At 39.7% G+C, this 23,902-nt stretch overlaps 1 protein-coding gene across 3 annotated transcripts in view; it reads right to left on the bottom strand.

Moving 5' to 3' along the window:
* LOC137332878 (fibronectin type-III domain-containing protein 3A-like) overlaps positions 1-23,902 on the bottom strand; it is a 145,459-nt gene that overhangs the window by 32,638 nt on the left and 88,919 nt on the right. For all 3 annotated transcript variants that reach the window (XM_067996859.1, XM_067996857.1, XM_067996858.1), the window contains exons 5-9: positions 14,386-14,623; positions 12,894-13,190; positions 5,416-5,474; positions 3,698-3,855; positions 2,810-2,869 (exon numbers count right to left, since the gene is read on the bottom strand). In XM_067996859.1, coding sequence (XP_067852960.1) covers positions 2,810-2,869; positions 3,698-3,855; positions 5,416-5,474; positions 12,894-13,190; positions 14,386-14,623 — 812 coding nt within the window. The remainder of the gene's footprint in view (positions 1-2,809; positions 2,870-3,697; positions 3,856-5,415; positions 5,475-12,893; positions 13,191-14,385; positions 14,624-23,902) is intronic.

Genomic DNA, 23,902 nt, shown 5'->3' with positions numbered 1-23,902 from the left:
AAGAGCATAAAGAGAATTTAGTCTAATGTGTAGGATTTCAAGAATGAATTTATTCTAAACATACAATGCACCCTTACTGCTGACTGAACCACTACCAAATAGTATAGTAATTTATATGAACTTTGATGCCGTGCAAAGAAAAAAAAAATTGGAAGATAAAGGTGGAAGTCCATTCATTTATTCACTTTTCATTATTCACCAGCCTGGGATGGACAAATCATGAGAAATTAAACCTCATATTTTTTAAACCAGGATTGTGGTAGGCGAGTGGGCAGCCTGGTCTCCCTCTGGCCAGCACGATAACGCTCCAGGCAATATATCCCTTGTGAAGAGACATCGGTCTCCGTCTAGCACAGGTCAGATGGAGCAGTTGAGCATTGTGGGGCAAATCAAAGCGGTGCGCAATATACAGCACTGCATAGTGGTTTACCACGTGCTGCTCCATCACACTGCCCCCGACAGGATATTAACTGAACGTTTCATCCAAAGGGCAGGGTCTCCAAAACTGCACTATATTAAGCCCTCAGAAGGAGCTTGAACCTACACCACCTTTTGATGCACTGCCAAATGGTACCATTTGTAATAGTGTACCAGTGAAACCAAGCATAAAATTGGAAACCATGATAGGAAATATCAGGCTTTTTTCATTCCTCATTTTCTCCATAACCCTGAAGGCACCTTCCAGTACCATGTCCAAGTGCCCATTCTGCAAGTGGGAACTAGCAAATAATTTCACCAGAGGAGGCTTCGCAGTTCAGCCTGATCATCTGACAACTGTGTATATGCACTTCCAGCAGGGGTCATTAGATCACCATCTAATGGTGCATCTGGCTGATTTTCCTTTTCCTAACCTGAGGTACTCGAACCAACTGCAACATTTCTACCACCACCCCTGTTATGATCAGCTAATTTAGCACAAACTGGGGTTGAGTCTAGACCTTTCCTGGTCTGTAGGGCTTTGCTACTTTCTGATTTCATCCGCTGAGCCATCTGAGGAATTCAAAGGTCACATCTTAATGATCAGAATCGACTGTAACTTAGCCCTAAATATGCTGTCACCACAAAAAGAGTCACTGTTAATCTTTGACATGGCAGGCAGAGGGGCACAAGTTTGCTTCATGGAAACTGCCCATTTTTTGCAGTAGACATAAGTACTAAGAAAAAGCCCATCTTTAATATGTGATTCATATAAAACAGTCATACCCAATTATGTCGACATGTTGGGGACCATTCTAATATTGTCAACATAAGTGGTTTGTCAAAATGAGCCGACATTACATAATTGTAGCTGTTTGGTCATTTTGTAAATTAAAAATTATATACAAGAAATATTTAATGATATATAAATATTTTTAAAAATCACCAACAGAATTACAGAATTTTAAAATTTCTGTACTTTTATTTATATGTATTTTCCTTAATTGTCATGAGGACGGGCAGAGCAGCTATCACCTAACAACACTATTTTCCGACCATGCACATCAGCTTTCGATCGAGTATTCGGATCCTTCTTGTAAAAAAAAAATTAGATGTCATCCAGGCTTTGGTGTTGGCTTCAGTATCAAATGGTAGATATTTAACATTTTTAAAAGCATCGCAGGATTTTTGATTACAACAAGCTGTAGCTTATCTGTTCCAGTCATGCACATATCACAAGTGAAGATAAGGACCTGGCGACATAAGTGGTAATAAATGGCAGCCTTTAATACTGTTAGGGACTTAAAATTTTGTCAAATTAAGGTCAAAGAGGTTATGTTGATGTTGACATACACAGTAAGCATTTGGTATTCGTGTGCAGAGAAGGAACTGGGACTTCGCTTTTTTTTGTCGATATAAGCAGGATGGTGACATAAATGAGTTCAAGACACTGTACTGGAATCGCATGTATAGCAATTATGTACTTAACCAATTACAAACCTAATCCTGTTTAGAGCTGTAATTATCTTTGTGTAACAGCTTTCATTAATACAGATAACATTTCATTGAAGTCTGTTTAACCAGCTAACTACCAGAATGTAGTGGAATATATAATGAACAAAGCATTTGAGAATTTAGCTGCAAACTAGGCTAAAAACTGTACATATTTGGTGCCTCTTGATGGCTCAATGGACAAACGTACCCTACGGCGTGGTACTCAAGAGGAATGTCTCGGGTTTAGCGCCTGGTGCCTGCTGAAATACCCAATCTTTGGCAACAACGAGGGCACTACAATTAGACAGTGTCCCAGAACTATGGAGCAAAAAAGTCAGCAGTCCCACTCCAGGTTGAGATCCAGTGTCTATTGCAAGTGTAGATATCTGGATGGTGAGTGATGACAGGATGGGGCTCATCTCCGATGGCCAAGCAAGATTACAGAGCTGGTTCACACATGACGAATGGCCATTAATGGAACTGTACCAGAGCTTTTGTGAAGGGAGAGGGAAGGTGGTAAAGGGAGAAAACGGAAGGAAAAAAAAGGTCTGTATTAGAAATGAGATACCAGGGAGTGGTTTTAAGACTAATCTAGAATCAGAATTTAAATTACGAAAACTGGTTTAATACCACTTATTAACCAAATCTAGATCAGGTTAGGACATTGTAGTCATGGCCAAATATGTAGGACTATCCACATAAATGAACAGGTATTCCGTGATTTTTTTTAAAAAAACTTGTTAACCAGAGACCTCTTCTCTTGTATCAATCGATCGGGAGAATCATCGTTAATAAACATGCTAATTTTAAATGACATCAGGTGTAAAAGATAGCATGAAAATGAAAATAACTTGGTTAATTTGGCTCATTCATACATGAAAAATAAATAGGTTTGTACCTAACGTGGTAATCTGTCGCCGGTCGCAGTTCAGATATTGTAAGAGTTGTTTCTTCTCCACTGAAATTAAGAAACACATCTTAAGTTATGCTTCCCTGCTCTTTCTCCTGATCCAGGTGGAAATAGTAAATAACTAAGCCATCTTTCCTAACATTCCATATCCAAGATGTAAATGTCAAAAATGTTATCACCATACCATAGGAATTATGATGAACTGTTTTGTATAATTCCTTCCAAAAAACCCAGCATTTTATTTTTTATATAACTTTGAAAATGTGTGTACTGGAAAGAGCGCTTCATTTTGCTGACCACAAAGTATATTTAGGTCATTTACCAAATCTTATTTGCCCTTTTTGAATCAGCTCTAAAACAGTGTACACAACGTATTAAAACGATCAGAACAAAATGAACTACTGGGAGTCCAACTTCACATTTTTATTTTTGTCTTCTTGGTTAAGATCTATGATTTCAAACATTAAACGTTTAGCATATGGAACTGGGCAATGGTTTGGGTTAGTACGTTGCTCTTTCACACCTGGGACCTGGGCTCAAATCTAGTTCAAGCTAATAGGATCAATTTCTTCTGGCTTTGAGCTGTGGGGCTCCTATGTAAAACGGGTTAAGGCAGTCTCAACCCAGACCCCAGTTGGTGTAGACAAAACAATCAACTTGTGCTTATCGATGGACAATCTCACTCTCAGGCTATAGAAAGACTGGTCTTCCGAGCATTGTGCTAGGGCGGAGTGAGCTTCAGTCTGCAGTTATTAGCCATCTACAGCTGACCTGGGAGTACTCCAACATCGACACTGGGTGCCAAAAGTGAAAATTTGATCAGCACACAATAAAATGAAAACAAGCTAACAAAAAGAATCAAACTGACACACTTACTTATAAACCACTTTGAATTTCTCACTTTTTCCACTGTTTGATATTGCAACTTCATAAGTGCAGCTTGCCGGTAACTGATCAGCATTATCGTCCCCCTCCATTGAACTTGAAGGTGGAGTCCAGGACAAGACAGCTGATTTTCCTTTAATTTCAGATACCTGAAATCAGAAGTATGATTAGACATGGATGTGTAATCTTAGTAGGATAGTACCTTCCATAGCTTGGACAGTCTACAACAACTTGCATTCATATAGCTCCTTTAACGTAGAAAAATGTCCCAAGGTGCTTCATTGAGGCATAATCAAACAGAAATGGACACTGAACCTAAGGAAGAGATAATTAGATGACCAAATGTTCAGTCAAAGAGGAGAAGGAGGTGGATAAGCGAGGGTGTTTAGGGAGGAAATTCCAGAGTGTAAGTCCGCTATTGGTGGGGTGAAGGGGGTGGGAGAATGTATAAGATGCCAGTCAGAGGAACAGTGATTTCAGAGGAATTGTGGGGCTGGAAGAGGTTAGCGAGGCAGAGAAGGGCAAGGTCATGAAGGAGGGCAATTAATGCCGGCCTCGCCAGTGATGCCCACATCCCATGAACGAATAAATTAAAAAAAAGTTAAACATGAGGATGAGAAATTTAAATGAGGCATTGAGAGAGGGCTTCAGTGGTAGACGGGCTGAGGCAGGGGCAAGGGCAGAGGTGGGCGATGTTAAGAGTTAAAAGTAGGATATCTTTGTGCCTGCAGTGTAGGGTTTGAGACAGGTTGTGGAGAGGCAGAACTGGGTGCCGTCAGCGTACACGTGGAAGATGCCCTCATGTCTTCGGATGATGTTGCCAAGGGGCAGCATGTAGATGAGGAAGAGGAGGGGGCCAAGGATAGATTCTTGAAGGAGTCCAGAGTTAATACTGCAAAGGTGGGAAGAGAAGCTATTGTTGCAGATGTTCTGGTTACGATTGAATAGGTAAGAGTGGAATAAAGCAAGGATAGTCCCACTGAGCTGGACAAGAGAGGAGAGGCAATGGAAGAAAATGGTGTTGTCCAGGAGGGATAGGGCAGCACAGTCACAAAAGACGTCATTTGTGATTTTGATTCGGGCCTTTTCAGTGCTGTGGCAGGGACAGAAACCTGATTTGAGTGTTTAAACATTTTGTTGTGGAATATGACAACACATTCAAAGACTTGAAAGGAAAGGAGGTTGAAGATGGGGTGGTAGTTTGCAAGGACAGGGTTTTTTTTGAGGAGGTGATGGTGATTTTGAAAGAAGGGGACAGTGCTTAAGAGGGAATGATTATGCATTATTCTATGGCAGGGAGACTGGGCAGGTGACCTGATATCAGATCTCCATCAATGATTCTGCATAACCAGCCATTATGAGATGTGCAGAATGACTAATTTTCTCTCCCTTCTTACAGGGGACTTGGTTTCTACTCAATGGTCCTCAGTGACAACACACACACACACACACACACACACACACACACACAGGAATACCAGATAGCAGGCACGTGCTTTCTAGCCCAGGAACACTGAATTCAACTGCAGCACCCTTATCAGTGCCAATGTCAAAATCAATTATCAAAGCATAAACCAGGGATTGATCCTGGGTCTTCTGTGGTTTGTGTGCACAGCGCATTATTCAGCCAACCATCTTGTGTGCCCAATACACCAATTCAGAGTATTCTTTTCTTTTAAAAGAGGCCCTCTAATCTCAAGGTCACTTACCACAGGCTTAGTAATGCCAGAAAGGAGTTCTTGTAATGGTTTTGTTTCTAAATCTGAATCTAAGAATTAAAAAACAAAGAGACTAGTTACAAAACAAAGTAAAATGCAGTGAAAGACAACATGACCACAACAATCACCATAATTTAATGGTAGTCCTTCATTTGAATTATTTTTTAAAATGATTTCATTTTAAGGCCCACCATATTATTAATGTATATTGCACCATGTTAATAAATTACGGTACACTTTGAAACAGATGCTTAAAATGTTTAAAATTTATAAAAGCCATTTTTATTCAGTTTTGTTGCTTTTTTTTGGTTTGAATTACTAGCAGCATAACAGTTGTTCATACTCAGAAACTACAAACTAGATTAAGTTTTCTAACCTGGCCCTATGGACCACACGATTCAAATGTTAAGTGTAACCGTCACATTTGTAGGTTTTTACACTGGATAGTTTCTCAGGTTCAGCGCCACCAGTAAGCAGGCCCTGCGCCCCTACAATTTGGAATACACCGTTTACTGCCCACTATCTAGGTAAGTCGTAGTGAGCCGCAGGGATCATAACAATCCTTACTCTATTATTCTATACATTGGCTACTGGACTATAACATATGCTACCACATGATTCTCTCACTCTAGCAGACTAGATACACACTCTACCAAATCAAAGCGCATACTTTGGACGAAGGGGTTTTACTTACATGAAGCAGATAAATGAAAACCGTATAACAGTGAGGCATACATTTATCTACACTGGTAAAACAAAGACACTCTAAGCACAGATTTTAAACAGAAGTTTACTTACTGTAAACACAATCTAACCTAACTCCCTAGCTAGGCTGGCACTGACTTCAAAAAACACAGCTCTGTAGCTCTTTGCTGTGATACTAAAATTGACATTCTACCTGGAGAAACACAATCTGGAACCATCTGAAGTATAAAGAAAGGAAGGCAAGAGACAGCTACATCGCTCTAAATTACTTCAGATCAGAAGCCAGAGTTTATCAATTGCTTGGAATGCTTTAGTGGATAATGCTTGATATCTGACACGCTGAGCAAATTGAATAGAATGAAATCTTAAACAGCAAGGTGTTTGAAAGTGCTTCTGAAGAGCAATGTGGCAATTTTTGATGATAGCAAAGCAGTTTATCCGTTCACTTGATCTATGTATGACAAATGGAACTGAATACCTTGTACCCAGCCAGCATTAACAGGAAATAACACCCTTGTTTCAAGGACCACCACCATGAATATTAATTGACCTTTGTGCGCCCTAATGTAATGTGTAATTTCTGTGTAATGTAGACCAAAGCTCAACCACAATTGACCCAGTGTGCGCTGTTTCTAATAACAAGACGGTACAAGTTTTAAAAAAACTTCTTGTAACAGTAATCTTTTTCCCCAATGAGGGAATCAGTCTCCAATTGGACTCTTTACAATGTAATGCAGCTAGTATCTTGAGGCATCAAGCTGATGGGCTGCTTGTCCGACTAGTGGAGTTAGAGGGAGTATGTTGATTACACCGTAGTTGAAATAAGCTAACTCAGCACCAGCTGGCGATAACATCGAGAACCCATCTTTTTTTCAAATGAAATGTTAAATCAATGCCCTGCCTCCTTGTTCATGGGGATATAAAAGATCCCCTGGCACTATTCAAAGAGGAGAATGGAATTCTCTGGGTGGCCTGGCCAACATTCATCCCTCAACCAACACTGCCAAACTAGATTAACCAGTCACTTATCTCATTTACCATTTGAGAGACTTGGCAGCGTGCAAAACTGGCTCCCTTCTTTGCCTACAAAATATAAGTGTCTACACATCAAAAGTAATTGATCTGAGAAACAATGTGAAAGGTGCAAGTTATTTCTTTCATTTCTTATCTATATGGCTCAGTTACCTACCAACATAACCAGTAGGGGATTTATTGTGTTTAATTTTTTTAAAAATTTAATCTCCTTTGGAAATAAAAAAAAGTACACTGTGCAATGTAGGGTCACTGCTAGTTTATATCACTACTGATATATATCACTACAAATGCTTGTATTTAATTCTGTGCGTGGCAGTGACAGCTAAATAATTAGCACTGACTTGCCTGTTGAAACAAAAGTACAAGTAGCCTATGGAAAGACTCAAAATAGCAGAAGTTAATGTCACTCAGATGATGGCCCATTGGCACTTAAGTGGCTTTCGTTCTTTTATAAGAGTTAAAGACACTCCTGCCTCTGAGTTAGAAAGTTGTCAGTTCAAGCCCTGTTCCAAGAGTTCAAAACATAATCTAAGCATTGGTCCAATACTGGGGGATGGCAGCATGGTCAGAGGTGCTGACCTTCAGACAAGAAATTAAACTGAGGCCTCGTCTGCCATTTCTGGTGGTTCAATTGAAAAATAAAGATCCTAGAGCATAAGTCGAAGAAGAGTTGGGAGTTCGCCCAGTGTCTTGGCTAACATTTTTCCCTCAAACAACGCTAACAACAACAAACTAACTGACTGTTCATTTTACTGCTGTTTGTGAGAAACGTAGCTGTGTGCTACGTTTGCTCACACAACAGTCACTAAACTTCAAATTAACTTATTATACGTGAAGTCCTTTGAGGTTTTGCTGACAGACATAAGGTGCTATATAGATGCAAGTATTTCTTTTACACACTGATGCATGTGTTAGTTAAAGCTGTTCCATTTCCAGGTGATCTTCTGCATACACTCGATTTCCACTTCCAAAAAATAGCGGCAGTTTAACCCCTACTGACTATAAAGAGTAAAATTCCATCCCAGGGGCTTAAGAAGCAGACATGCACTAACTTTGGAAAAAAAATAATTTTTGTCCTTCAAGTGCCTAGGAACACAAGAGATATTGGCACATTTTCCACAAGTCCATTTTTGAAAGCAATCAAATGTTTGAGATCAGGAGGAAAGAGTCAAGTTTATTGACCATTTAGCCTTTTTTAAAAAAAAAGCTGACATATAAATTACAAGACAGAGTATTGTAGCTATAGGTTTGAAAATGGGAGTTCACGGGAAAGAAACAGAACCCAAAAAGTAATGAAAGAAATTTTTCATACTGAATGAAATTCGAATTGGAGGATTTTAATAAAGGGGAAGTGTTGCTTCAGAGGTTACACAAACAACCCACAATACAATTCCCAGCACGTCGAATACTAAAACGAACAGTATCAGATTGAAGGAAATTGCACAAAGTCTAATAGTCTACAGAAACAATTTTATGCCATATTATGAAAGTATAGTGATTAGATGCAGAGAGCACAATAGCCTAATCCTCCTCTTTGCATAGTCATGGAATTAAAGTAGCTCAAGCCTCAAGAAACTGGATCAAATATTTTAACCAACAGTAGCTTCCTCTTGTAACAGCACTTTTGACCCCTAGAGGTCCTCTGTGAAATGCTTTTACTGTCCATAGAATGTACTGTCCTGTACAGGGTTATATACTACTCAAGTGAAAACATTTTAATAGGTTAGGAAGTGTTTACTTGCTGTGTCTACCCTTTCTTTCAAAACAAACTCATATATCCTTTAATGACATATGATAAAACTAGCCAATAAACACATTTTTCAAATGATAGAATAACATTTTCAACCTTGCTAAAATGGAAATCAACGAGATACTAAAGGAGTGAATTTCCATGGGGTTTCTTCCATCTACAGCAGAAGAGCAGCGGAAACCTCAGAAAATTGGCGTAAATGGTGTTTTTCTGGAGTTTTGCCATAGTTACAGCGGACAATCAGGAGACCCTCTGTGGAAACTCATCCCCCTAAGTATGCTACTACACAAAGAACACAGAAATTCATTGAGGTTTTAAATAGTTCCTTAATTTTAGGCCTTAAAATTCAACAGTAGCTACACACATTGCCCAAAGATGAAATTCCATTCTCATTACTACAATTAGAAATAACCCATTGGGTTCAATGAATCTATAAACAAATATTCTAAATGTATATAGAATGTTGAAATATGTATGAGTGTTTTCAATGTTAAAATTTTCAGAATAAATGCTAATATTCTCCAATATTCTCTAAACAAGCAAGTTCTTCTGAGTGAGGAGATAACATCAGTCTGGGTGAAAAAAACAATAGCCATTAAGTATGGCAAAGTATAGCTGAGCACAGCATAGATATGATGAGTTACTGAAGTCAAAGGTGTATTAGTGTAATGACATATCTAGAATGATTTTGGATTTCTATATAGTTTTTAAAAAGTGTTGTCAAGTTGAGAGGAATTTGTAGTAGTCTTATTTTGACAGCACCTGCCAGCTCCACAGGACAAGAACAAGAATATCATGGTAACACAGTCACCTCCAAGCTCTGCTCCAAATATCGCAGCATCCTGACTCGAACATATATCACTGTTCCTTCATCATCACTGGGTCAAAATCCTTACCTCACACCATTGTAGGAACGCAATCACCACAAGGGCTGTAGCAATTCAAAAAGATCCACCACCACCTTCTCAGGGCAACTAGAAATGGGCAATAAATGCAGCCTTACCAGCATCGCCCAGATCCCGTGAACAAATAATAAAAAGCCAAACCTTTCAGCCAAACAGGAACCGAGTTTTAGAGGTGATGGTCCCACCTCTAGAGTGGAGCACAAGTCAGTAGAAGCACAGGAGACCAGACAATTTTAGACTATGTTAACATTTTAAAAATACTTAACTTAGAAGAGAGATTAGGGAAGGTAGGCAGAAGAGTGAAAGAAAACTAGAGGCAAATCTTGTTTAATAGCTTTTATATATATTGGAGGTTTCCCGATGGCTCAGCAAGTTTATTCAGAGAATAGCTGACCCATATCAGACCAGACAGGTCTAGGTTCAATTGCTAGTCTGTTAGCTGATCTTAAAGGGGTGGAAGCAGAGATGCTACAATTGCCCTCAGCATCCCCAGGCTAAAGAGGGCAAAGATCAGCCAGGGTTCTCACTTCTGATCTCTATCAAACAATCTTTGCTGTAAGTACGCACGTATGGATGAGGACAAGATCGGACTAAGCTGTGATTTGTCAAAATAGCCTGCTGCCACTTGTCAAGGCACAGAACTTGAGCAGATCATGTAACCGGAGCCCAGGAAACAGTCAACGGAGTGTGGAGGGGAGAAAATTGTCAAGAAAAGAAGTGCATTATTTTAAGTGTTATTTTATGACATTTCAGTATTAAAGGATTACAGTATTAAAGGATTACACAAGTCTCACAGGGCCTTAGCTAACATCTCAAAAAAATGGCCAATCCAAGAAGTACAGAATTTTCTGGGGCTGGTGGTAATGTAGGGATCAAGGAGCAACTGAAAATATTTTCATTGGAATAATATCAAATAAGGAGCTCTAAGTTTTGCTAACTCGTAAATTTGTTTTCAATTTTATGCTTGCATAAAAGCTGGGTGGATTTTAATTTTAAGCAGCACAAGATTATTTTGAAAAGCGTGAATTAAATTTCATTTCCCATCCCGACGTGGACATATATCGCCGTTCCTTCATCGTCACTGGGTCAAAATTCTGGAACTCCCCACCTAGCAACATTGTGGGAATACCTTCACTACATAGACTACAGCGGTTAAAGGCAGCTCACCACCACCTTCTTAAGGGCAACTAGGGATAGGCAATAAATGCTGGTCTTGCCAACATCCAGAGAATGATTTTTTTAAAAATATCCTACTGTCTCAACTTTGATTCAAGTGCAATTTAGTTACCCCATCTCATCCTCAGCAAATGTTGTGGATCCCAGAATGAGAATCAAGAATAGTAATATTGATAGGGCTCACTTTTGAGTACTCCAAAAGATAACACCTTCCTGTAAAAGAGCATTTTACCTTTAACACACAGTTACTGGGGAGTGGAACCGATCAGAAGCTGCCAATTTGAATGCAAGAACATATCTGAGATTTGCTCCCTCAAGGGAGTTCTTGTGACGTGAACACTGGATATTGCCTGCCCTTGTGTACTCAGCAAGAGATTGTCGGATTTTAACTAATCCTGAGTGATCTATACACAAGATTGCTTGGGACTGTTTCCTTGTAGAGTATTCGTATCAGTGAGCAGCATGCACTTTCAATCTTTGTAATTTAGTAATTCAAAAAAAAGTCTCAATTCGACCATTAGAAACCAATTAGAGTGTCCTGACACTTACCGTTTAGGTGTGCACAGTCATCCTAATCAGTCACATATGGTAAATAACCAAAAGTGTCAATATCAAATCAACAAATTAAAATGTTGATTTAAAAAAATTAAAACCAAATCAATTTGACACACTAAGCTCATCATCGAAACTGGATCCAGTGTTGTTTTTTTAAAAAAACATTTGCCATATACTACTATTGCTGTATTTCTTTGAGCAGGAAATATGTGATAATAAGGTTAACAATATTTAATAGAAATAAAACTGAATATTGCTAAGTTGGCAAAAAGGAGGTTGAGAATAGTATCTCACTCCATTTGTCCTGCTCAATACAAAAACTAAAAGTCCTTTGTATTTAATCCAGGAAGCGCAATTTTGTAGTCTACAATATTCCTTTTGGCTACTGAGAGCTTGTTAAGGTTTTTGGACATCAATACACACCCTAGAAAGTTTCACCATCGGTGCCCCTTTTAAAAGTCAAGCAGTTGCAAGAAAGATTAACTTCTAATTTCATTTTTTTTTAAAAAAACTCTAGTTAGTTCAAATGCACACATATTTCTAAAGTCATAAAATATGATACAATGTAGATTTTTTCCTGTTTAGGACATAATGGAACTCTATTCTGTCACAATAATGAATCCACTGAGCTCCAGTGATATGTTAAACTAAATCCCTCAGAGATTGTCTCGGTAAATCAACAGTTCTCACTCATTGTCTAAACAGAACCAATGCTACTGATGGTGACACTTGCTCTTCAAAGTGAATACTCATGTCATTTTAATACACTGTCACTACATAATTTTGAATCAAGTGTTGGCAGCTACCAGTAATCCTATATTACCATGTGCAAGAAATCTGTTCAGAACAGATATAGTTGATACTTTGAATTCAACATGAGACATCTGATTCTTCTAAATTTATTACTGAATGGATTTTAATAGCCATTTTTCTTTATGAATTGACTTAAATACATAAACTTCTGGTGACATTTGCTTCTCCCACCGCAAACATTGGGAACAAAAAAGAAACAAATGCACAGCTGAGTATGTGTATAATCAGTATATACTTCAAATGACACTTTTTATAGATTTCAAACTTCATTATAATAGTAATGATTATAAAATGTTTCACTGTTAAGAGCAATCTGCAGCAACAACCAGTTGCTAAATTTTAGAACAATTTTTAAGTACCATCTCAGAATGGTTTATTTGAGAACCAAAGTATTTGAACCTCCAGAGGTCTCACTGCACAGTAAACATCTTGTGCCATGAGAACTCTACTAAGATAATATTTACTGAACAAATTTTAACACATGCTTGCACTTTTCCAGTGTATCTAAGGAAACAGTTACAAGTTCTTACCTCCAGCCTCTGCATCGACCTGTGGGCTGCTTCTTGCTTTCCCAGACGGCTTCAGTTTTACTGGCCCTGATGCGATCTCTGTGACACCACAAGTAGTCTGTCCCATTCCATATCCATTTTGTACATTTGTGGGTGAATTTGAATGACTTTTATGTGGAGAAGAAGGGGGGCTATTAGGTTTATCCTTCTGCCCTCCCACTTGTCTATCTTTAAGTCTTTTTTGCAAGCGTTCATGTGCTTTAACAGTCCTTTCATCTCTGTGGTTGAAATTTGACCTTCCATGTGGCGAACGGGATTCTATAAGAAAATAAGTTGCAGAAAATAGCAACGCTGTGAAACAAATTCATGTTTCTATTCTTCCTTTGTTGATATTACACTATACCACTGATCTGTGCAAGAAACCCATTAAAAAGAATGCCTTTTTTTTTAATTTGCATCCCCATTTTCTCAATCCCCATACAATCTTCTTCTACGACAACGGGAGAGCCTAAACGATAGGTACAGTTAAGCTGGGGCTCAACTTGCCAACTTCTCTCCATTGACTACACACTCCATCTAGCAGCACGGAGAAGAATTGGCACAATATTTTAGGGCAGATTGAGCATCATGCAACGTTGAATTGAAAAAAAAATCTATACAAGTTGTACACTCATCTCTCTCACCCTCATGCTGCTTGGCACCTCCTTTCATTACAGTTTTATCTCTGCATTTATCAATGGATCCTGTTGGTTTTGACCTAATCCAACTGTGAACTGCAGTTCCTTAATATGCTCTACAAATTTCATCCTTAATTTACAGTATTTAGGAGAGTTACTGTGGGAATGAAAAGCTAAGACTTGAAGCAGACTTATTGTGAGACTTACAAGGTTGATCCCTAGATGGTGTACAGACAATAGATAAATGGACAAACCTGGTGGAAGTTCAATTACACTTGCTGTGCGACGTAGAAGGCACTGTGGGAGATGAAGCAGACACCCAAGGAATGAAGGATCTGTTTAGGTTCAGGTCTGATCTCTTTATTGAGCTAACTTGAGTTTAAATGATACAAAACGTAACTTTAAAGAACTGAAAATTACTAGCAACACAAAATAAAAACTCTAGGCATTTGAAAGTAATCAATATTGTAATTTAAATGACAGGAATGGCTATTAAAAAAACTCACTTTAATGAACGGTACATAAAGTGGCCTCAACATAACAAGTAATAAAAACATATGGTTGGGTCTAATGCTTTCGATTCTTCTCTACTGGACATCATTCTCTGTTGGGACTTATTGATGGCTGAATTAAACTTTTTTGCTGACCTCCCTGAACCACTCAGAATCCATCATTTGTGAATGAAGAGGTTTACATACTAAAGGGGTGCCTGCTTCTCGGGTAGAGCACACAAGACAGAAAGATGCACAGAGGACGGACAAAATTAATTACAATGCTGGAATTTGAACTTGAATAAGAAATTTATTACTGCTACTACTCATTGTGCGTGCACTTACCTTGATCTGCAAAAACATGGGGTGGTGGAGGGTGCTGAGGAATGAATTGTGGAAGGATGTCCCCCGTTCCTGTTACTGGAGAATAAACTTGATGAGGGTGGGGTATCAAAGCAGGGTGATGGTGCATGTAGTGCGGCATATGAGGTGGAGGGGGATGCATAGAGGGATGATTACTAGGGTGAAATTCTGTTGAGTGTGGCAACACAACAACTCTTCGAACACCATTTTCTTCTATTACCTGTAATACATAAATTGTTATCTCCTTTTAAAAGTGAATCAGAATTCTAACCTACTTTTTTATTTGTTGGTATTTGTAAAGTTGCTTTAATATATTAATGTAACTTTGGTAAAACCTTGAGTTTAAAATATATTAGAAATAAAGTTGCCTCCTTATCCCTATTGTCCTCTGTATGTTCCTCACGCCACGTTTCTTTTACTTACCTCACCTTTCACTTTGCCCGTCTTTATGTATTCCCTGTAGCCTCTCTTTTTCTTTCCCACCCATTCCTTAAACAGTTTGCTTTCTCGTACTTACTGTACTTTCATTTTTAACTTGGAAGTCTTTCTCGGGCCAATGCTCTCTGTTCTTCTATCCCCCTTTGAACAAGCGACAGGAAAATGGGACCTAATGTTCAATATTATGTTACAGAACAATTTTTCCTCATCACAATTGTACTGTTAGCCCTTACTTTTGCTATGTGGGAAATATCCTTATTATACCACTCCATTTATTTTGTTTCTTTTAGACAACAGGGAGGTAAATAACAATATGCTAAAAACTGATGGTTTTGCACTTGACAAAATGTTCTTTGTTAGGTTTGTTTAATTAATGTGAAAACTATAATTCAGAATGAAAATGATGTGCCATTACTACCAATTTGCCAAGTCACTGGAGCGCCACCATTACCAACACATTATTTGACAGCTCCTGCAGGGCTGATTAACAAAACTTATAATTCAAACCTCCAGAATTGGATGGTGCCACAGCACTGGCTCTGCGATATGTTATGCCATGGAAAGGCGATATATGGGTTTCTGCCTGTCCGAAGTTTGTCTTTTAAAAAAATTATTTTTACCAGGCAGTTACACATGCTAAAGCACTTCAGCTTCAACAATTTGATAGCATATGAAGTTTTAGCAGCAGTAAAATGAGCAGATCGTAATTTCACACACAATCGTAAATACTTTCCCTCAAGAATTTCAACCGCAGTGGCATTAGCCACTTAAGTGTACTTGCATAAGGTACAGCAAATTAGATCTGCCGAGACGGAGGATTGAGCAGAAGTACAGATGTGAGTGAGTACTTCTTCGGTCTTTCACAGGCACAGGCACAATGTACCATATGCTGCAAGTCATGTGCCTGGCAGGTCACGGGAGACTTTTTAAATCCAAATTTTTCCTTTGTTGGATATTTGATTTGGCACCAGAAAGGAACAGAATATTTCCTACTCCCAACACATGGGGATTTTTCACACTTAAGAAAACACCATGCATCAAGTCTAAAAACAACACTGACTATATTATACATTATTGATCTCTCTCATCCCTGACATATTGCTCTGCAAAAGGAAAAAGAAAAACAGGGTAGTACTTTTATCCATTGTCATAAACTCATACTGTCTTATAACCCTGTAGACAAAAGTACATTTCCATACCATAACACAAAAAGAGTATCCACCCATCTGCATATGTTGCTGGTTTTACTGAGAATAGTAAAGTTTAAAGTAAATCAGTGGCTCTCTATTATATACCTGGGCTCTGTTTGAGGAAATCAGAACAAAGAATGAGCCCAGTTGCCCATAGTTATACTTATGTGACTAACTGAATACTAAAAATCATCCCATTCTCCAAGCTCTTTCACACTATCTCATCCAAAAGATGCTCCTCCCTGCTACTCCATTCCCACATACACCCTATCCTTCATAGCCTTCCTGGCTGTCAACTCCCCAGTTCCTGCAAGATCCCTCCTCCAAGGTACTCATCCATGCTCCCTGGCTTCCTTATGGTTTCTGGCTGAAGCTGGGGAGTGGACTTGCTACTGCATGTTGCAAGTGGGAATTCTACATGTAGCAAAGAAAATATTGAGTTCAGTAGCTCCTGCCTCCCTCCTGTGATAAAGTCTCTGCCCCTGTAACAGAGCAACAGTTTCCAGCAGGAGCCTGGATCAGCAACAAGCAACAAGCAGAGAATGGAATTTTGGTGATCCTCTCCCAGTTTTCTCTCAAACTTTGAGAAACAGGGAGTTGTGACCCACAGGTTGGGAACCATTGATCTAAATGGTTTAGTGTCTACATTTAGTAATATATTCTTACCATATGTGTTACCTTGCTGCAAGCTATGTTAGGTAGATGCAATTTATTACTATAGGTTAATGTTAATGGGGAAAAAAACTGAATTTTTAACATTAATAGTTTCTACTACTAGCATTCTTTCTGATGAAAACAAATTATATTTGCATAGCAGCTTTCATGTCCTCAAGCTGTATCAACGAGTTTTACTTTTGAAGTGTAGTCACTGTTGTTTTGTCACTCCTTCATCGTCGCTGGGTCAAAATCCTGGAACTCCCTACCTAACAGCATTGTGGGATTGCAGTGGTTCAAAAGAAGGCACACCACCACCTTCTCAAGGGCAATTAGGGATAGGCAATAAATGCTGGCCTTGCCAGCTCCACCCATATCCCAGAATGAATTTTTAAAAAAATGCAGCAGCCAATTTGCACACAGCAAGGTTCCACAAGCAATGAGATGAATGACCAATTAATCTGTCTTGATGGGGTTGGTTGACAGATGAATGTTATTAGGACACTGGGGCTGATCTTTGAATAAGTGTCACATTCACTTTATATGCAGAAGTCCTGGAGTAAGGCTTAAACCCATAACATTCTAACTCAGAGGCGAGATGCTACCACTGTGGCAAACTAACACATAGGCAGAATTATCACCCATCTGTAGATATACAAAAACAGTAATCTGAAATTGTGCTGCAGGTTACGAACACAATCAAAAAGCCCACATTATATCACAAACCCCAAGACTAATATTCCAATGGTTTATTAAAAAGTAGTCATTTGAAACCCAAGATTGAGTAACACACTCCATAAAACATAGCCCCCCAGTGGGCTGAGCAGCTGAGATGCTAGTGCCCACCTTCGTGCAGGCAGTTTCATCACTGCCACCCTGCATGGACCTTTGCCAGCCAGCCAAAACAAATTGAAATGAGTGTGCATGTACATTGCAACAATTATTTTAAGTACATCCAGAAATCATCCTCGAAATATAGATTGATGGTGGAGGGGGCTATCAAAGTGGTTTTGGGATCAGATCCTCAAGAACCACTTTAAACAGTGGTGCAATATAAACACAGTAAGCATGCATGCTAATCTACAGAACTTAGAAAAACTTCTAAAGAGCTTCAAAAAAAGACACCACTCCAAAAAGCTGACAACTCAAAAAAAACATGTAACTGAAAAACAGCTGTGAATATTAACTTACGACAAAGGCTACTGCTCCATAGCATCGAAGCAAGTTAAATTCTTTTTTATTACATAGTTGCATCAGGATGTTTTGGGACCACATTCCACAATTCAGTCTGTTTTCCCTTCATGGGCAGTTGTACCCAATATTTTATCAGTTGTATTAAAGGGGAATTTTGATTTTTTTTTTTACCACCACACTTTTTGGTGCATTTTCTAGCCTCCTAAGAACTCCTAACATGTTTCTGCTTTCTTATTTCCACCCCAGTGAACTTCTTCCCTTTCTACCTCTAGGAAATATTTTTGGTCACCTAATGCAAAGGGTGAGCAGAGATCACAGCAAGGTCCCCACAAAAAGTGTACCAGGTCAATGACCAGTTCGTCTGTAATGGTTGAGGGAGAACTCCCTGCTCTTCTTCAAATAGTGTCATGGGATCTTTCACATCCACCTGAAAAGACAGACAGACCTCAATTTGATGTCTCATCTGAAAGACAGGGCGCCTCTGACAATGCAGTACTCCCTCTGTACTGCACTAGAGTGTTGGCCTTGATTATGAGCTCAAATTCGGAAGTGGGCCTTGAACCTCCAACCTTTTGACTCAGACGTGAGTGCTCACACCTAGCCAAAATCGTACACGTGGGTATAGCGAACATTGGCAATAGAGGAAATTATCTCATCACTAATTTCTTTAAATCGAATGTTGCATTTAATTAGTTTGCCTACATTATAAAGGTCCAGAAGTATTCACTTATGTGAAGCACTGAGACATTTCAATGCAATAAGGTCCTTTATAAAATGGAAGTAATTATTTATTTTTTAGTCAATGACCAATTAACTGCCAGTGCTAGGGAGTTACATAAAACAGGCTCTAATTGAGATATAGCCTGGGTTTTAGTGGGTAACACGAGGAGAAAAAAGTTCAGTGACTCCCAAACTGGATGATGCTGCGGCCAACACTTAGCAACAAGTGGGAAGTTGAACAGAACCAACAAAACTAGTACTGCTTTAAACCACCTCACACCACTCTGATCTGTTCTTGAGTGGCACGGTCAAAGACCAATCAACATGAATTAGATTCCACTTCCAATCAGCAATGCATGTCTCTTCGGATTATCATTTCTTTAGCCAATAAGTAACCTTCAGCCGTGGCTCAGCAGTAGCACTCTTGCCTGAGTGAGAAGGTTGTGGGTTCAAGTCCCCCTCCAGAGACTTGAGCACAAAATCTAGACTGACTCTCCAATGTAGTACTGAGGGAGTACTGCACTATTGGAGGTGTCATCTTTTGGATGAGGCATCAAACTGAGGCCCCAGCTATCCTCTCAGGTGGACGTAAAAGATCGCGTGGCACTAAGAAGAGGAGCAAGAGAATTATCCCCAGCGTCCTAGCCAATATTTATCAACAAATATTAACCAACATCAATCAAATTATCTGGTCATTATCACATTGTTGTTTGTGGGACCCTACTGTGTGCAAATTGGCTGTCGTGTTTCCTACATTACAACAGTGACTACACTTCAAAAGTATTTAATTGGCTGTAAAGTGCTTTGGGACGTCGTGAAAGGCGTTATACAAGTGTAAGTCTTTATTTCTTTCAGTCAAACTGCTTCATTTCAACAGTGAGCAACAGGCTCTGCTTCTCTGATTGGTGAGCTGATGCAAATGAGGCAGCAACAAGAACTCAATCCCACAAAATAATTTTGTTTCTTCTTATTTTCTGCTTGGATTAAAATCCATGATGAAGTTTCACATTGAGAACTGATGAGTTCAACGCAGGTTCAACTTCACTATAAAGATGAGGGGCTGAAATCTGCAGTTCAAACAGTCCCCATGCAAATAGCGCAAACAGGAACTAGAAAAGCTAACTGTCTGTGGGTAAAGTGGAGGCTGCCAACTATAAGTATAAAAGATTAAATGGGTGGACCTGAGTCAGACAACACCCATGACCTCTAGGTTTAGCAAATTCTAAGTATTCCCATGGCAACTGAGCAGCCTTTGTTTCCACAGGGTGGCTCTCCAGTTGCCTTTCCTGGGTAAACAAAGTACGAATAAGTAGTATATACAAGTTTCCCACTGCGCCTCCCCACTCCAAAAAAAGGGGTATAGATCTCAGGATTACTACCGGTGCCACGTGCTAGTGAGTATAGGAACAGGAGAATAGACAGGGTGAATGCGTGGCTGCAGGGATGGTGTAGGAGGGAGGGTTTTAGATTCCTGGGACATTGGGACCGGTTCTGGGGAAGGTGGGACCTGAACAAGCGTGACGGGTTACACCCGAGCAGGACCGGGACCAATGTCCTCGCGGGGGTGTTTGCTAGTGCTGTTGGGGAAGGTTTAAACTAGAGTGGCAGGGGGATGGGAACCTGAGCGGGGAGTCAGAAGGGAATAAAGTTGAGAGCAGCGAGAGAGGGGAAGACCCAGGGGAAATCTACAATACAAATAGTACAAACAGTTGTTCAAGAACAAGTGAAAGGGAAAAGCGTAGAGCAGCGGAAAGAAAGTGTACTTTAGGCACGACAGATAAAATAAAAACTAGAAGGCGTAAGGTGATTAACCCAGCATCAAAGCTGTGGCAGGGGGTTGGGAACCTGAGCAGGGAGACAGAGGAAAGCGTGTCAGGAAGGGACAGAAGGTATGGAGTAAAAGGTAAAGTGTTAAAAAAGGAAAAAGCAGGAACTAAGTGTCACAAAACATATTTGAAAGTTCTTTATCTGAATGCACGTAGCATTCGTAACAAATGGGCGAGTTAATGGCACAAATAACTACATATGGGTATGATCTTGTGGCCATTACAGAAACATGGTTGCAGGGTGACAACGACTGGGAATTAAATATGCCAGGGTATTTAACAATCAGGAAGAACAGGCAGGAAGGAAGGGGAGGTGGGGTGGCTATGTTAATAAAGGAAGGAATCACTGTAATACAGAGAAATGATATTGGGACAAAGGATCAGGATAATGAAACAGTTTGGGTAGAGATAAGGAATAATAAGGGGAAAAAACACTAGTGGGCATAGTATATAGGCCTCCTAATAGTTGCAACTCTGCTGGAAGAAGTATTAATCAGGAAATAGTCGGGGCATGTAATAAGGGAACAGCTATAATTATGGGGGATTTTAACTATCATATTGACTGGACAAATCAAATTGGGCAGGGCAGCCTTGAGGAAGAGTTTATTGAGTGTATTAGGGATGGATTTCTTGAGCAGTATGTAACTGATCCTACAAGGGGGCAAGCAACCTTGGACCTGGTCCTGTGTAATGAGCCAGGATTAATTAATAATGTCCTAGTTAAGGATCCCATGGTTACATTCCATATCCAATTAGAGGGTGAGAAGGTTGGTTCTCAAACAAGCGTACTAAGCTTGAATAAAGCAGACTATGATGGTATGAGAGCGGAATTGATTAAAGTGAACTGGGAAAATAGATTAAAGGGTAAGACAGTACATGAGCAGTGGTGTCCATTTAAGGAGTTATTTTACAACTTTCAAAAAAAAAATATTCCACTGAGGAAAAAAGGGTGTAAAAGAAATGACAGCCATCTGTGGCTAAGTAAAGAAATTAAGGATAGCATCCGACTAAAAACAAAGACATATAAGGTAGCCAAACTTAGTGGGAGGATAGAAGATTGGGAAGTCTTCAAAAGACAGCAAAAAGTAACTAAAGGATTGATTAAGAAAGGGAAGATAGATTATGAAAATAAATTAGCAAAAAATATAAAAACAGATAGCAAGAGTTTCTACAGTTATATAAAAAGAAAAAGGGTGGCTAAGGCAAACGTAGGTCCCTTAGAGGATGAGACCGGGAAATTAATGGTGGGAAACATGGAGATGGCAAAAATGCTGAACAAATATTTTGTTTCAGTCTTTACGGTAGAGGACACTAAGAATATCCCAACACTGGACAAACAGGGGGCTCTAGGGGGGGGAGGAGCTTAATACGATTAAAATAACTAAGGAATTGGTACTCAGTAAATTAATGGGACTCAAGGCGGATAAATCCCCTGGACCTGATGGCTTACATCCCAGGGTCTTGAGGGAAGTGGCAGTAGGGATTGTGGATGCTTTGGTAATAATTTTCCAAAATTCTCTGGACTCGGCAAAGGTCCCGGCAGATTGGAAAACAGCTAATGTAACACCCTTATTAAAAAGGGTAGTAGGCAGAAGGCTGGAAATTATAGACCAGTTAGCCTAACATCTGTGGTGGGTAAAATTTTAGAGTCTATTATTAAGGAGACAGTAGTGGAACATTTGGATAAGCATAATTTAATTGGACAAAGTCAGCATGGCTTTACGAAGAGAAGTCATGTCTGACAGATTTGCTTGAGTTCTTTGAGGACATAACGTACAGGGTGGATAAAGGGGAACCAGTGGACGTAGTGTATTTAGACTTCCAGAAGGCATTCGATAAGGTGCCACATAAAAGATTATTGCTCAAGATAAGGTGCCACATAAAAGATTATTGCTCAAGATAAAGAATCACTGGATTGGGGGTAATATTCTGGCATGGGTGGAGGATTGGTTATCTAACAGGAAGCAGAGAGTTGGGATAAATGGTACATTCTCGGACTGGCAACCAGTAGCCAGTGGTGTTCCGCAGGGGTCAGTGCTGGGTCCCCAACTCTTTACAATCTATATGAACGATTTGGAGGAGGGGACCGAGTGTAACATATCAAAGTTTGCAGATGATACAAAGATGGGAGGGAAAGTAGAGAGTGAGGAGGACATAAAAAACCTGCAAGGGGATATAGACAGGCTGGGTGAGTGGGCGGAGATTTGGCAGATGCAATACAATATTGGAAAATGTGAGGTTATGCACTTTGGCAGGAAAAATCAGAGAGCAAGTTATTATCTTAATGGCGAGAAACTGGAAAGTACTGCAGTTCAAAGGGATCTGGGGGTCCTAGTGCAAGAAAATCAAAAAGTTAGTATGCAGGTGCAGCAGGTGATCAAGAAGGCCAACGGAATGTTGGCTTTTATTGCTAGGGGGATAGAATATAAAAACAGGGAGGTATTGCTGCAGTTATATAAGGTATTGGTGAGACCGCACCTGGAATACTGCATACAGTTTTGGTGTCCATACTTAAGAAAAGACATACTTGCTCTCGAGGCAGTACAAAGAAGGTTCACTCGGTTAATCCCGGGGATGAGGGGGTGGACATATAGGGAGAGGTTGAGTAGATTGGGACTCTACTCATTGGAGTTCAGAAGAATGAGAGGCGATCTTATTGAAACATATAAGATTGTGAAGGGGCTTGATCGGGTGGATGCGGTAAGGATGTTCCCAAGGATGGGTGAAACTAGAACTGGGGGGCATAATCTTAGAATAAGGGGCTGCTCTTTCAAAACTGAGATGAGGAGAAACTTCTTCACTCAGAGGGTAGTAGGTCTGTGGCATTTGCTGACTCCAGGAAGCTGTGGAAGCTACATCATTAAATAAATTTAAAACAGAAATAGACAGTTTCCTAGAAGTAAAGGGAATTAGGGGTTACGGGGAGCGGGCAGGAAATTGGACATGAATTTAGATTTGAGGTTAGGATCAGATCAGCCATGATCTTATTGAATGGCGGAGCAGGCTCGAGGGGCCGATTGGCCTACTCCTGCTCCTATTTCTTATGTTCTTATGTCTCCAATGAATGAAAGCTGTCTATAAACTGGCACCGTTACCACCTTTACAATCAGTGCAAGGTGCAGGTGACGTTACCTTTTCCTTCGGAACTAAATCTTCATTATCACAGTATGGTAAAGCACAGGAGGTGGCCATTCGGCCCATCGTGCCTGTGCCGGCTCTTTGAAAGAGCTATCCAATCAGTCTCACAGCCCTGTAAATTTTTCCTTTTCAAGTATTTATCCAATTTCCTTTTGAAAGTTACTACTGAATCTGCTTCCACCACCCTTTCCGGCAGTGCATTCCAAATCATAACAACTCGCTGCGTAAAAAAAAAATTCCTCATGTCACCTCTGGTTCTTTTGCCAATCACCTTAAATCTGTGTACTCTGGTTACCGACTCTTCGACCACTGGAAACAGTTTTTTCTTATTTACTCTAT

The sequence above is a fragment of the Heptranchias perlo genome, chromosome 15, assembly GCF_035084215.1.
Source record: "Heptranchias perlo isolate sHepPer1 chromosome 15, sHepPer1.hap1, whole genome shotgun sequence".
Classification (NCBI taxonomy): Eukaryota; Metazoa; Chordata; class Chondrichthyes; order Hexanchiformes; family Hexanchidae; genus Heptranchias; species Heptranchias perlo.
This window is presented reverse-complemented; position numbering and strand designations above follow the sequence as displayed.